Source organism: Delphinapterus leucas, chromosome 14, assembly GCF_059928025.1.
Source record: "Delphinapterus leucas isolate spDelLeu-1000000601 "Yukka" chromosome 14, BTC_Dleu_Yukka2, whole genome shotgun sequence".
NCBI lineage: Eukaryota > Metazoa > Chordata > Mammalia > Artiodactyla > Monodontidae > Delphinapterus > Delphinapterus leucas.
Window position 1 is genome coordinate 17183698 of NC_143142.1, and position 13352 is coordinate 17197049.

General features: G+C 46.2%; 1 protein-coding gene across 11 annotated transcripts in view; it reads left to right on the plus strand.

Moving 5' to 3' along the window:
• The window catches only part of GIT2 (GIT ArfGAP 2), a 49100-nt gene extending 37553 nt beyond the window's left edge, over positions 1-11547 (plus strand). For 10 of the 11 annotated variants that reach the window (XM_022550964.3, XM_089894563.1, XM_022550963.3 and 7 more), the window contains 4 exons: positions 3450-3532; positions 4150-4338; positions 7726-7789; positions 8326-11547. In XM_022550964.3, the coding sequence (XP_022406672.1) occupies positions 3450-3532; positions 4150-4338; positions 7726-7789; positions 8326-8538 (549 nt within the window). In that variant the 3' untranslated portion in view covers positions 8539-11547. The remainder of the gene's footprint in view (positions 1-3449; positions 3533-4149; positions 4339-7725; positions 7790-8325) is intronic. The other variant, XR_016387512.1, reaches the window with a different exon arrangement.
• Positions 11548-13352: the final 1805 nt, after the last annotated feature.

Here is a 13352-nt window from a genome sequence, read left to right on the forward strand (position 1 = left end):
CCTGTTAGTATGAAGTTGTTCACTTTGTTCTTTGGTCAAGTCCAGCTTGCCGACGTATAATTTACATTCCCAGTAACAGCACATGATACAGGTAAGCTCCTTTTAGAGTAGCCAGGCCGCAGGTATTTATCAAGCACCTTGTCCACACCCAGCCTTTTGGAAAGTCAGTTAAAGGGTCCTGGGGACTTAGGTGACCTCCCTGCTCCCAAAGGCACTGTCAGTTTAAAAAACAGTTTCATGCATGAAGAGTACATGGCAGCAAGCTGGGAAAGTCATGACAGAGCACAGGCTTTGCAGACCTGCGTTCAGGTCCTGGCTCTTTTGTTTTTTACTGGAAGGGCAGTGTGGCTAAAGTGAGAGGAGGGAGGGTGGGTGTGGGTGAGGGACCACCTTTACAGACCAGGGGGATTTGCACTGCCCTTTGTCCATTCCCTCCACATCGGCAGGAACGATGGAGAATCTTGCCCACTGCCAGTGCCTTATGGCACGTGGAGGCCCTTTGGGGGTTCTTTTCTGCACTTTTGAGGTAATCTTTTTTAAAAAAACCTCTTGACATATGCTACTATCTTCTGAGCAGTTCTGAAATTGAACTGCACTATTTATATTACGGTATTTCAGTTAAAGTAAGGGGCAGTTAAATAGAAATGAATATCTTATTTGAAATGTTGTTGCTAAGAGTCAAGTAAACCTCTTTTTGTCCACTGTGAAAGTTTTTAAAAATTTTTTGGTAGTTTTGAGAATTATTGCAAGGACTGCTTACTGAGACAGTGTTTTATACTGGCCATTTAAACGGGTAATCCTCATTGCTCCTGACAGCTTCATCGTGAGGTTAGGCTTTTATGGCATGTCTGTATGCAGAGAAAACTACCAATCTATTAAATAAACTGAACCAGCACCAGCTATAAGGTAACTTTTCTATTAACAGCTTTGAGAGAGCAGCACTTTTAACTAGTAGACCTTAGTTCTGCATGTTTACAATAATTTTCATAAAATTAATGCTGACTAATTTGAAATCCTGAAATATGCTTTTGTTGATAATGATGAAGGATTTAATGTAAGTAACGGATTTCCTGGGTGGTTATTGTTGTACGTTGTTTTCTGTATTTGAGAAACATTTCCTGAGTACTTTTATTAGATATATGAGTCATTACTCTTCTAAAATGTTTCAATGAAACTTGGTACTTTTGATCATTGTGGAGGTAATGCATTTGATTTGTAATTGTCAAATTTACATCAAGGAAGGCAAAAAGATCCATTATAAAAAGGTGGGGTTTTTCTGGGTTTAATTCCGTTTTCTAGCTTTTTCCACTGGAGCAGCTCTGGACAAATGTCCCAGAATAATTATTTAAATACACATTTTTTACATTCCATTTTATGCTGTGTATGTGCATGTACACACACAAACACACACTCATCTCTGTGTGTGTATGTATATATAAAAACTAAAGGAAAAGTAATGTATTAGTCAGACATTCACTGTGAAAGGTAAGAAGAGATTTTTTTGTTCTGTTTTGTCTTTTGTTTTTTGTTTTGTTTTGTTTTTTGAGATCATCTCTGCAAGAGCCTGGTTTCACTGTTCCCTGCCTGCCTTTGTTCTTCCATGTAGATAGCCAGTAGCCAGTAACTCACTGATTGATCCATAAAGCCAAACCGAAAGCAGCTAGTGAAGCAGAACTGCTTGCTGGTAGGAGATGTAAACAAAGGGATCTTAAATGTTATAGTAGTTTTTACAGAACTTAGCTTTACAGACTCTCTTTATAGCTGCAGGCCAACATTTTCAGTCATTTGCCAGATGTATTTGAGTGGTTTCAGTACGAACTCGTATTGAACTTCAGGAGCCCAGTGCAAGTGTCTTACGTTAAGTGGCTGGGACCAAATAGAGCATTGGGGGAAACATGAAAGACCTCAGCAGACAGAGAAAGAGTGTTCTCCCTGGGAGAGGGCAGAGAGGGGTCATGGGGATAGTAAGCAACACGTGGTATGAATAAGGAGCCTTTCCCCATCTCAGGGCTGGCTGCCTGCCTGCCTACCCGCCCGCATAGGGCCTTCAGAGGGCCAAGCAGCATTATCAGGAAGGAGCAAATAATTAAACTTTATGGAGACTTACTTAACTGAACTCACTCTAAGGGAGCCATTCATTTGAGTGGAGCTACTGGGTCTCCGTGTGTTTAAACAGGGCTCTGAAGTTACAGGCGCTTTATTTTTAGCCACATTTTATTGCAGCAACCATAAAATTCCATAGGCACATGTTTTGATTAACTTGGATTAAATTCAAGTTACAGAGCTAGAAATAGCTCATATTTCTCTTTTGCAATTGGTAATCAATTTAGGTTTTAAATCAGCTTCCACTGATTTCTGTTCAAATGAAGAAATTCCCAAGCACTATGGGTAAAATAAATACTGAGGGGAAATCCTTTGTATTAAATGCTCCAGAACTAACATAGTCCCCTTCAAAGGAATGTGGTCCCCTTCAAATGTTGTCACCCCAGAAGGCCCTGTACTTAGCAGTGCTGCCATTTGCTCAAAACAGTTGTAGGCTTCCTGTGTCCCATTTTTGTTGTACCATATCTTTATGTTTTAAGGGATAGATGTTTGGGGAGACAGATGAAAGGGGTTGGCAACCAAGTGTCACACCAGGTTAATCCGTTTTGGTTCACAAACAACGTGTGGCAATGAATGAATGGTTTCTGGTTTCCTTGTGTGGCTCACACAAGCCGTCTCTGAGGATAGTTCTTGGAGAGCTGTGTTGTGAGCAGTGGTGGTCCTCAGGGCCCCAGGTGTGTGGGGTATTGGAGGTAGCAGGAGACAGGAAGCCCAGGTTCTTAGTCCAGGTTTTCTGCTGACTCTTTGGCCTTGGGGGTGACCCCCAGCTCTTTTGGCCCTTCCTTTTCTCATCTGGTATTAGACTAGCTGATCTGCAGGCGACTCCCAGTGCTGACATCTGTGGATATATGTGCGGACCCATTTGCTTCTTAAATGGGCCCCATTATATTATAGTTAAACTCCATACTCCTCAGAGAGCTAAACATGAGCGTTGCCTTGCACGTCTGTTAGTTTGTACCGGGGGTCTGTGTATGGAGCAGCTAAGAAGCAAAGAAGAAAATGGGGCAGAGAAGGAAAGAAACCGTTTCTGGATCCACTATTCATCTGTTACTAAATTAAAAAAATTTTTTTTTTTTTTAAATTTTCTGGCCACGCCACGCGGCTTGCAGGATCATGGTTCCCTGACCAGAGATCAAACCCGGGCCCCGGACAGTGAAAGCACCATCTCCTAACCACTGGACCACCAGGGAATTCCCTGTTCCTAAATTTTTAATAAAGCATCGGCCCCCGTCCCAGATGAGATCTGGGGCATGATGGCCACGTAGCCTGACAGGTAACAATTCCTGAGAAGGCACCCAAGAAGTGTCTGGTGCTCTCAACTAATGGGGTCGCCTTTTCTCTTGTAGGCATCCAGGCTGGAGAAGCAGAACAGCACACCTGAAAGTGACTATGACAACACTCCCAATGACAGGGACCCGGATGACTTGGGGTACATGTGCAGGAAGAACGCCCTGGGGCTGGGCTCTTCAACCAGAGACCGAGCAGCGTGGTCAGGAGGCACACTTCACCACCTGCACCCGCTTCTCTGTTTTCAGACCCATAAGGTCCTCAGATATTAAGGCATAAGTTCATAGTTCACACCTCTTCCCATCTCCCATTATTGCCACAGGGGCCTTTTGTTCTTTTACCAGCAGGTTAGACTCATCTCTGAGTCTCTGTAATGCGCTTCAAGTCAGTTCTCCATTTCATTTTCGAGTCAACGTTAGGTTACAGCCTGCATTTGCATCCCAAGGAATTGTCTCAATTAGGGTGGCTTCATAACCACACACCCTCCCTGTTCCGGTTGTTCCCTCCCTTTCCCCATCTTTAGCCCTCCTACTAGGGTCATCATGTCCACCCCCATGGTAGAGTGAAACAGCCTCCCTATGAGCTGTGGCTGCCTGCTGATGAACCAGCCTTACCCTGAGTCTCCTGCCAGACAGGGTAAAGGAAACCACAAAAGCAGCCCACTCGCGCCTTCGGCACATGCACATGCTGTGGCTCCTAGAAGCAGAGAGGCAGCTGATAACTACCTGTCACATTTAACCACTTCTTCAACGCTCACAGGTCAAGCAGGAAGGGAAGGCAAAGAAGTACAGTGTGGCAAGGTGATGGCTCAGGCCCAGATGCGGCAGAGCCCCACACGGCCCCGAGCCCCGTCTTCCCCAGCACCGAAGACGTCATCCGGAAGACTGAACAGATCACTAAAAACATACAGGAGCTCTTAAGAGCAGCCCAAGAAAATAAACACGACAGGTAAGGAGGCTTGAATATCTGGCCTGGCAGGATGTGTGCACATGCTCTGGAAGAGATGCTGTTGCTCCCTTATAGATGGGGATTTTTTTTTTAATATGCTCACTTCAAAAGTTGTTGAAGGGCTTCCCTGGTGGCGCAATGGTTGAGAGTCCGCCTGCTGATGCAGGGGACACGGGTTCGTGCCCCGGTCTGGGAAGATCCCACATGCCGCGGAGCGGCTGGGCCCGTGAGCCATGGCCGCTGAGCCTGCGCGTCCGGAGCCTGTGCTCCGCAACGGGAGAGGCCACAGCAGTGAGAGGCCCGCGTACGGCAAAAAAAAAAAAAAGTTGTTGAAAATTTCAGGTTTATGTAACAGGCTTAAAAACAAATTTGTCTTTTTTTTTATGTAGTATTTTTAATCTTTCATCTTCTTATGAAGTGCTCTGAATATAGCTGCCTCTAGAGATAGAATTGCAGCGTATTTGGGGTAGTGACATTCCCAGTTCTTGAGGTGAAAGAAGCTACCTCAAAACTGGCAACACATTCTCCCGGCCATACTGCTGTCTGTGGTCTCCTTAGCTGGGGAGAAATCTACTGCCATAGAAGGTATCCTGAAATGAACCTGATTTCTTACCTTTTTCCCTCATGCATGTGCACGTCTAAGAAGCAAGTGGTTTTTTAGAAAAGTTGATCTAATTGTCACGCAAATCATTCTCTGCTCCTGAATGAAGAGTCTGCTCACTCTGGGCAGAACCATATCTTGCAGAGTTATTTCTTACTGCAGAGAAGGGTCCAGCTCTCGTTCTAACTCACCCCTCTGTCCTCTGGTAAGTTGTTAGCTGTTGCAGGTGGTATCCTAGTCTCACGCGGCCGGCCTGCTCCAGACACAATCATGACACGTTTAACATCATCCCACTGAGTTTATGAAAGTGGCAAAATTTGATCAAAACCCAAGAACAATCTCATTTTTTTCGTTGTCAGCAAAGTTTAGGGCTTCAGTGAAGAACTTCTCTCCATGCCTTTGCACGAACAAAAGTTGTTCAAGGAACACAGTACTGCTTCTTCTTTTTCCTGTTCTCTTCCATGAAAAGATGCACCAGTATCTTTTGCATTCTACGTGTCCCTCGCACTGCCATGCTCACCTCCCCATTTTCTACCGTCTTCCGTTTTGCTGTACGGCTCAGACTTCTCTCAGTGTCATTATTTCCCACTCAGTAGGAGAGGAATGGTCAGTGTTTATTGAAGGAACAGAGCTAGTCTTCATGGATGGACTGCTGGAGGCTCCTCAGAGAAAAAGAGGAACCTGCATAATTTCTCAGCCTCCTTCCACGAAAATTATGTAGCTGTTTATCTCCCCCCTGCCCCGCACATCCTCTTTATCACACGCCCTTCCTGCCTCACACGCTACAGGTGTGGAGTTCCTCTGCTCAGCACCACAGCCTTGGCAACAGGCAACTTCATTACCACATTACATAAAGCAAAACGTTTCACACCTCAAATGTATCAAGGCACCGTGATAACAGGGTGAACTCCTTTCCTGGGGCTCTCCCACCATTGAACAACATGCTTCACTTCTCATTTCCCCCCGCTCAGAAGTGCCTTGCTCGTATTTCAAACAGCAGCCAAAAACTATGCTTACATTAAGTTTCTCTCTTTGATGGTTGTCAAAAATATAAATATCTGCCCTGGAGCTGTTTCTGGCTTCAAAGATCACAATATGTGGTGCTTGGTACAATTTGGGAAGTTTCTTTTTTTTTTTTTAAGACGTACAAATCCATTCAATATATGTCATGATCTGTTTTCTATAAGAACCATGAGAGAATGATGCAGAGATTTTTAATCATCAACTCACTCTTTTGGTTTAAACTAGAATTGGTCTAGAGAATTTATATTTTATAAATTGTTCAGTGTTCTCTTAAAATCTCTGGTTCCTTGCGTATCTGAGACACTTTCTCTTTTTTTTGGCTGCATTGGGTCTTCGTTGCTGCGCGCAGGCTTTCTCTAGTTGCGCCAAAGGGGGCTACTCTTTGTTGAGGTGCACGGGCCTCTCATTGCAGTGGCTTCTCCTGTTGCGGAGCACGGGCCCTAGAGTGCATGGGCTTCAGTAGTTGTGGCGCACGGGCTCTAGAGCACAGGCTCAGTAGTTGTGGCACACGGGCTTAGTTGGTCCACGGCATGTGGGATCTTCCCGGACCAGGGCTCGAACCCATGTCCCCTGCATTGGCAGACGGATTCTTAACCACTGCGCCACGAGGGAAGTCCCGACACTTTCATTTATAATCTTGCATTATATGAATTAAACCCATGCCTTTTTCTCTTGTTTTCTCCTCTCGATATCCATTGCTTATGCTTGTCCTAAGTGGACCAGTAGCCCATGCAGGCACGGTCAGGCTTAGTCCTGGTCCCCTGAGCTGAGCAAGCTCCCCACAGCCCCTGACCTTCCCTCAGCCTGGTCCCATCCCCTCAGCCTCCAGCCTCACTCCCTGCCTGTCTCTGTTTCTGTCTCTCTCTCTTACACACAATTACACAGTCCAGGGATTACTGCATATTATGCACAAAAGCCTTTTCAAGGAAAGATAACAAGTTGTGAACATGGACTCCCTGTGGTAGAGAAGGAGGAGGACTTTGTCATTAATCTGCATGTGCTTTCTTTCGTGGCTTATTCAGGACTTCCTAAAATATGTTGTAATGAGTGAGTTTTTGAGAGATGTCCTTAGGAAAAATGTCTCCTCTATGTAGCAGGAGGAAAGGGTGAATTATATTTCTGGGTCAACATGAAAACCATAACCAGCAAAACATAAAAAACTCTTAGGTGTGGATCTCAGTTAATGCTCAAGAAACATTTGTGGCTGATACATTGGTTGCTGTGGACATTGCCTTTTTTTGAGGGTCTTTGTCACCAGATGGGTTGTTGCCCTTTCACATTTGCAAGTTAAATAACTCCTATGCATTGGTGTTTTTGTTATTACATGGTGTATGGTTCTAACTGCTCATAAAGGTAAAAGTCGGGAATTCCCAATTGGAAGGCATTTTGGTATAATTCAAACCAGTTTCTTGAGATGCAATGATTTAATTAAAATGTAGGCAGTCTTAATTTGAATGACCACCTTGAGGAGGTGTAGATATCTTTACAGACTAACTGTTCTGTGGTTCCACCTGGCTGGTAGTGGACGTTGCCTACATTCATACCTGGAGACTGTTTTTGTCTGATTGAATGAACTTTCAAGAAAGGATGGGGCCCCTGCTTTATCACAGAGCGCCTTTTGTTGATGTGGGATCCACAGCAGGTTGGCCATGGCCTCAACCCCTTTGTTATGGGAATGTAAATGGGACCTATTCTTAGCCGAGTATTCTCTGTCTCTGAATTATTTTCACTGTCTTTGAATAACCTCTTCAATATTCTTGCAGTTATATTCCCTGCTCAGAGAGGATACATGTAGCTGTTACAGAAATGGCAGCATTATTCCCCAAAGTAAGTCACTCCCTACTAACTTGGTTCAGATCCCTTTTAATGAACCGTAAGAAATTTCTTTATGACCTTTACATTATATTAATCTTTTTGTAGCACAGGAAGTTTTGAATATGCAAATAGCCATATAGAGCTTTGAAATACTTTTTGTGCTACATGAGTATTGATTTGGGTTTAATAAGACAAGAATGTACAAGCCAAATGCTGAAAGGTAAAGCATTAATAGAATGAAATTTTATCTGGAATATTTCACCCAAGTGGATTAATATTTTTCAAAAACCACTTCAGTATAGCACTACTAAATGCATACTATTAAATACACTGCACGCACTTTGACCTTTGAGACAGAGCCCTTCAGCATCCGCCACACTGTGGGTTGCCAAGCTTGCAATGTTCCGAGCACCCTCAGTGAAAAAGTGCTGGACAGAACTGCTGTTCACTGTGGAATAGTTTGAGTTGTTTTCTGAGGAATGCTTGTCCGTGCTCTCGGATACATCCACCCTGCAGTTCATGGCGAATGCCTATGTTTTTCTGTTTAGAAACCCAGGTCCGACATGGTGAGGACTTCCCTCCGCTTACTGACATCCAGTGCCTACCGACTCCAGTCGGAGTGCAAGAAGACCCTCCCAGGTGACCCGGGCCCGCCCACGGACATCCAGCTGGTCACGCAGCAGGTCATCCAGTGTGCGTACGACATCGCCAAGGCCGCCAAACAGCTGGTCACCATCACCACCAAAGAGAACAACAACTGAATGGCAGGGCTGGCCCGGCCCTTCTGTTTTTGAGGCTTTTCTAAGTCCGGTTTCCAATTTAGACATGGAACTCTTCCGATTTTTACAGAAACAAACGTTTAATGAAAATTTAAAACTTTTTAAAAGAAAACTCAGTATTATTTTTGCATGTTTTCTAACAAATTTTCAACTATTAATTTAACCCACTTGCCTTACTTGTGCCTGTTTGCCAGTTTACCTTCTGACGTGCTGTTGTGCTGTCCGTGACCATCGAGTTAATGATCATAGATATCCAAAAGCAGATCTTCACTGTTTAGAGTATTTTAGAACTTTTCCATGCCGTCAGACTCCTTGCCTATGGCTAAAACTATAAGAGAGAGTTTTACTGAAACATTCTCTGGAGAGAGTTGGGTTAAAAAAAAAAAAAAGTCAACATTGTCTGTTCCCTCTCAAGTATTGTGCAATAAGCAGATTTTCCAGCCTCCACTGCAGAATCTCTAAGTTTGGGGTATCTCCAAGCAGGCATGTTAGAGAAAGGACTTTGCCACTTTCTAAAAATAGTGTAACAATCTCTCTTGGAAGGAAACAATGAAGTGTTCAATTTCTTTTAACTGTTCTATCATATTAGGTGTTCTCTCATCTGATTTTTCGATCCTATCTTCTATTTCTGTTTTACTATCATCCTCAAGTCTCCATGGCATCCGATAAGCACTCATGCTCCCTGTCGTGTGTCCCTTGGCCGTGTTATCACGTACACTCTGCGGAGTCTCAGTCCCACGAGCCGTAACTAATTTTGTCCCTCCCCATTCAGATAGCACTGCCATAAACGGTGACAGGAGCAGTGATCTGCTCCCCTTACTCCTCTAGCCGCCTAAAGCCTTCCCACACGATCTGCTTCGCGTATCTCGCCACCTTTAAGGACTTCTTATGAGGTAAGATGTGTACAATCACCTGAGTTCGCTTCTCTTCCATTATCTCACTGGTACTTCACAATTAGACATCACCTTTCAAGGGACTTCCAGTGCAGGGGGTGTGGGTTCGATCCCTGGTTGGGGAGCAAGTTACTAAAAAGAGCTTTGTTGTTCTAAAAGCTAAAGCATATTCCTTCCTGCTTGTTCCCACAGTTTTGTGTGGGTGTGGCTCAGACCCTGACCTAGACCAGAGGGGCCAGGTGGTACTGACATTGGTGAGTGAAGCGAGCCAGGTGCCCAGGGCAGGGGACAGTGGGGGAGCCCGTGGCACATCAGTGGTCACAGCAGCTCCCTGGCTCCACTCAGGCTGCCACATGGAAAAGTGGGCCTGGGGTTGCTGGAGCTTTGATTTGTCAGGAGACACCAGATATTTTTTGTGCCGTCTCTCCATTTGTAAATGTTCGCAACTCATCTAAAAGTGTTCACGGCACACGTGTGGGTAAGCTTCGGCCTCTAGGCTGCCAGCTCACAGCTCTGCTGTGTAGTGTGAGGGCCTGGCTTCCCTGGTCTCCCCCGGTTTAGCTTCTGAACCTTACCTGTAGCGTGGCCACCGTACCCTGTGATCAGTTGCTGTTAGTCCTTGTCTCACCCATCTTTTCTGTCCCATAGCGCTCGTTCACACACGTGAAAAAGTCAAAATAATCAGAGTTGCCTAAAAACATCCTCAATAAGCCTGTATTTTCACAGAACTGTTTGATTCACAAACACCTTTGTAGTGTGACTGAATGCTTTCGGAGAGGCGAACTGCAATGGTGTTTGGTTTACTAAGTCACTGTGAGTGGGTGCTTTCGCCGGCTTTTGCTGCACTGAGTAGTGTGGGGAAAGGGTCCACATCTCCAAGACTTGTCTGCACAAACCTAAGTGCCGTGCTCTTATTGGATGCTGAGGGGACGCCTTCTCGAGGAATGTCTTCTACCTTAAGTTCAAGCACTGTCTGAGAACCTTTTCTGCATGCTGCATGTACCGGGCTGTCCCTCCTCTTCCTTGCAAACACGTGCCCTCCTGCCAGGCCTACATGGGCTCCTCGGGAAAGGCCCAGCGGCAGTTCAGAGTCAGTGCCCTTGGCCTCCCGGGGAGGACGGGCTTCTGCATAATGAGTCGCCTGCGGTGGGTGAAGTGGTGTCTTCACTCCAGCACTCAGGACCTGCAGTGGAGGACGCTGTTCCGTGCCCCTGGAGAAAGTCAAGGAACGTGGGGACCACCAAAGCATTTCCCGTTGTGAGAACGCCACAGGAGGTTGCTCTGTTAACCCACAGTGCCAAAACCCGGGAAGGAAGTTCCCAGGTGGAGTGACAGGAGGGCCACAGCTCGTCCTTCTCATCAAAGTGCCCTGCCCGTTTCCTCGGCCCTGAGAGGCCGGGGTTAGAGGTCCCCGGGGCCTGCGGACAACTCGCACCTTGTCTGAACAGTCGTTCACCGTCTTTTGCACATGGGTTCCACAGCCTTGCACTAGTGTCTGCGTTCTGTAATGTCATTCTCTTACCCTTGATTCTCAAATCCCCGCCCCCTCAAAAGCCCCTCGGAGCTGAGAGGTCGGAGGTAGGAAACCGGCATTTGCCACTTGCTGGGGGAGACGGCTCCACCCCTGAGCTCCTTCAGCTGAAGTCATCTTCTGCCTCGGCATGCAAATAGTTCTTACTTGCCAAAGAACAATGAATCGGGCCCAAAGACCAAATACAGCATCTCATCGATTGGAACTATAAACGCACAACTCAGGAGCTGTCCTCCAATTCCTCCAGCGGTTTAAGCTGCGGAACCAGAGTGAGACCAGCATGAGTGTCCTCCGCAGCCACCCGGAGCTCCCAAAGCAGAGAGTTTTCCTTCTTTCCTTGTCCCGGTTGAAGGTCACCTTGATTTTACAAAAGAAAATGCTGCATAGGAAAAATGAAATGCCTTTTATTCCAATGTGTTTTATCCATGTCACCCATTATTCTGTACTTATTTTTCCTGTTTGTTGTACATTCTATTCCTGTAATTATTGTTCAACCCTTTAAGCGTTGTAAAATCGTTTTGGAATTTGTGCCTGCTAGTTATGCAATAAACAGGCTCTGTAAGTGTCCTTGTGGTAATTCTATGCTTCCCATCAATAAGTTGATGTTTCCAGATACTAGGTCAAAGTTCCTAGAAAGTTCTTCCCACAGAACCCCATCTTTGATGAGAGATGGTATCAAATGTGCCTCCACCCTGGGGCGGCTTTGTCCGTTTTCAGAAAGGATGACCTTTTCCTCCTCTCTGCTCAGCAGATAGCTTTCTTACGAGAAGTCCTGCATCAGGGAATCAGTTCCATGTATCTTATCATGATGCATTTACTCCTCACGTTAAATTTTGTAAATTCAGCGAAAGCCAGCCGAGCGCAGGCACCCTCACTTCTCCTGGGCAGGTGATCGGGTGGTGAAGTCAGTTCGGTCTCTCGAGGCGCCCAGTCTTTTACTTTCAGAGCCAGGCTGTTGTGCGGGTTCACATGGGAGAGCTGTGGGATAGATTCACACTGGGTTCAACAAGGATACCCACAGTCCCCGACAACTGTCCTCCCCACGGGTGACTTGGGGCACTTCTCCCAAACGGAAGAAGGGATGGGGCAGCACGGGTGCCTTTCTAAGCGAGAAGTCCGGGGAAGACGGAGCACCCTCTCTGTGTGATCCAGCTCGTCCGAGGACCTCGCAGTTCAGACCCATCAGCTCACTCCCAGAGGCAGCTCCTAGGGCAGGGGTTCTCCAGTGAGCCAGCATCAGAGCCCCTGGAGGGCTTGTGAAAGAGTCTCCTGTTCATCTCTGATTCAGCAGCTCTGGGGCAGGGACCCAAGAATCTGCGTTTCTAACAGGGTCCCAGGGATGCTGCTGCTGGTGGTCCAGGGACCACACTCTGAGAAGCACCGCTGTAGGCCATTTTTAGGCCCCATCACCAACACCACACAGCTCCTTGCCTTCTGCTTTCAAGACATGCCTGGGACCTGGGACCCTTTACTGCAGTGTTGCAAAGCTTGCACCTGGACCCACCTCGCCTCAAGCTACAAAATACAGAGAAACTATATTCGACTAAAAATCACTGTGTGCATGGGCAGTTGGGGCAAATTCTGGACCCAAAAAGATACAAAAAGACAAAAAAAAAAAAACCCACCAAAACACTGCCATTTCTGAAGAGCCAGGAGCAAAAACAGCGTATTGGAAGCAAAAGTAGGGTACCGAGCATGGCCCCTGCACTCAACACCACCTAAGGGGGAGGTAAAATACCTAAGCCACCCCTCCAGCTAGACCTCTGGACACATCCCTACCCTCACCCCATATAAGGAACAGGCTTGCCCCACCTGCCAGCTAGCGAGCAAGCCAGGGAAACTGGTATTTGTTCTCGCTCCCCCCGGCTGCAGCAGGGGCCCCAATAAAGCCTTGCCTGAATTTCATGTCTGGCCTCTAGTCAATTTCTCTTGATTGGGGAAGGCCAAGAACCCTGGTCGGTATCACTTTTAGCCATGTTTTTGTAATAATTATAATTAAAGCTCACATTTATCAACTATTTACTCTGTGCCAGGCACTGTGCTGGGTTCCTTATGTATATTAACTTGTTGAATCCTATCTGCAGCCCTATGAAGCAGGAGGAGTTGTTCCCATTTTACAGATGAGGAAGTTAAACTTGAGGTTACGTCCTGCATCCAGAGATGAGGGAGAGCGTGTGAGTTATTGCCAGTCCGGTGTGTCTTCCTCGTAATCAGCCAAGGTGGGTTTTCATGACCCTAGAGGGGTCTGTGACTAAGGAGCTCAGAGAACATGGCCTCTGTGTGGAGGTGAAGCCCGGGGAGGCTGCATCCCTGAACGTCTGCATAAGAGGTGATGTGAGATTATGTGAATAAAGGGCATTAGTAAGTAACCA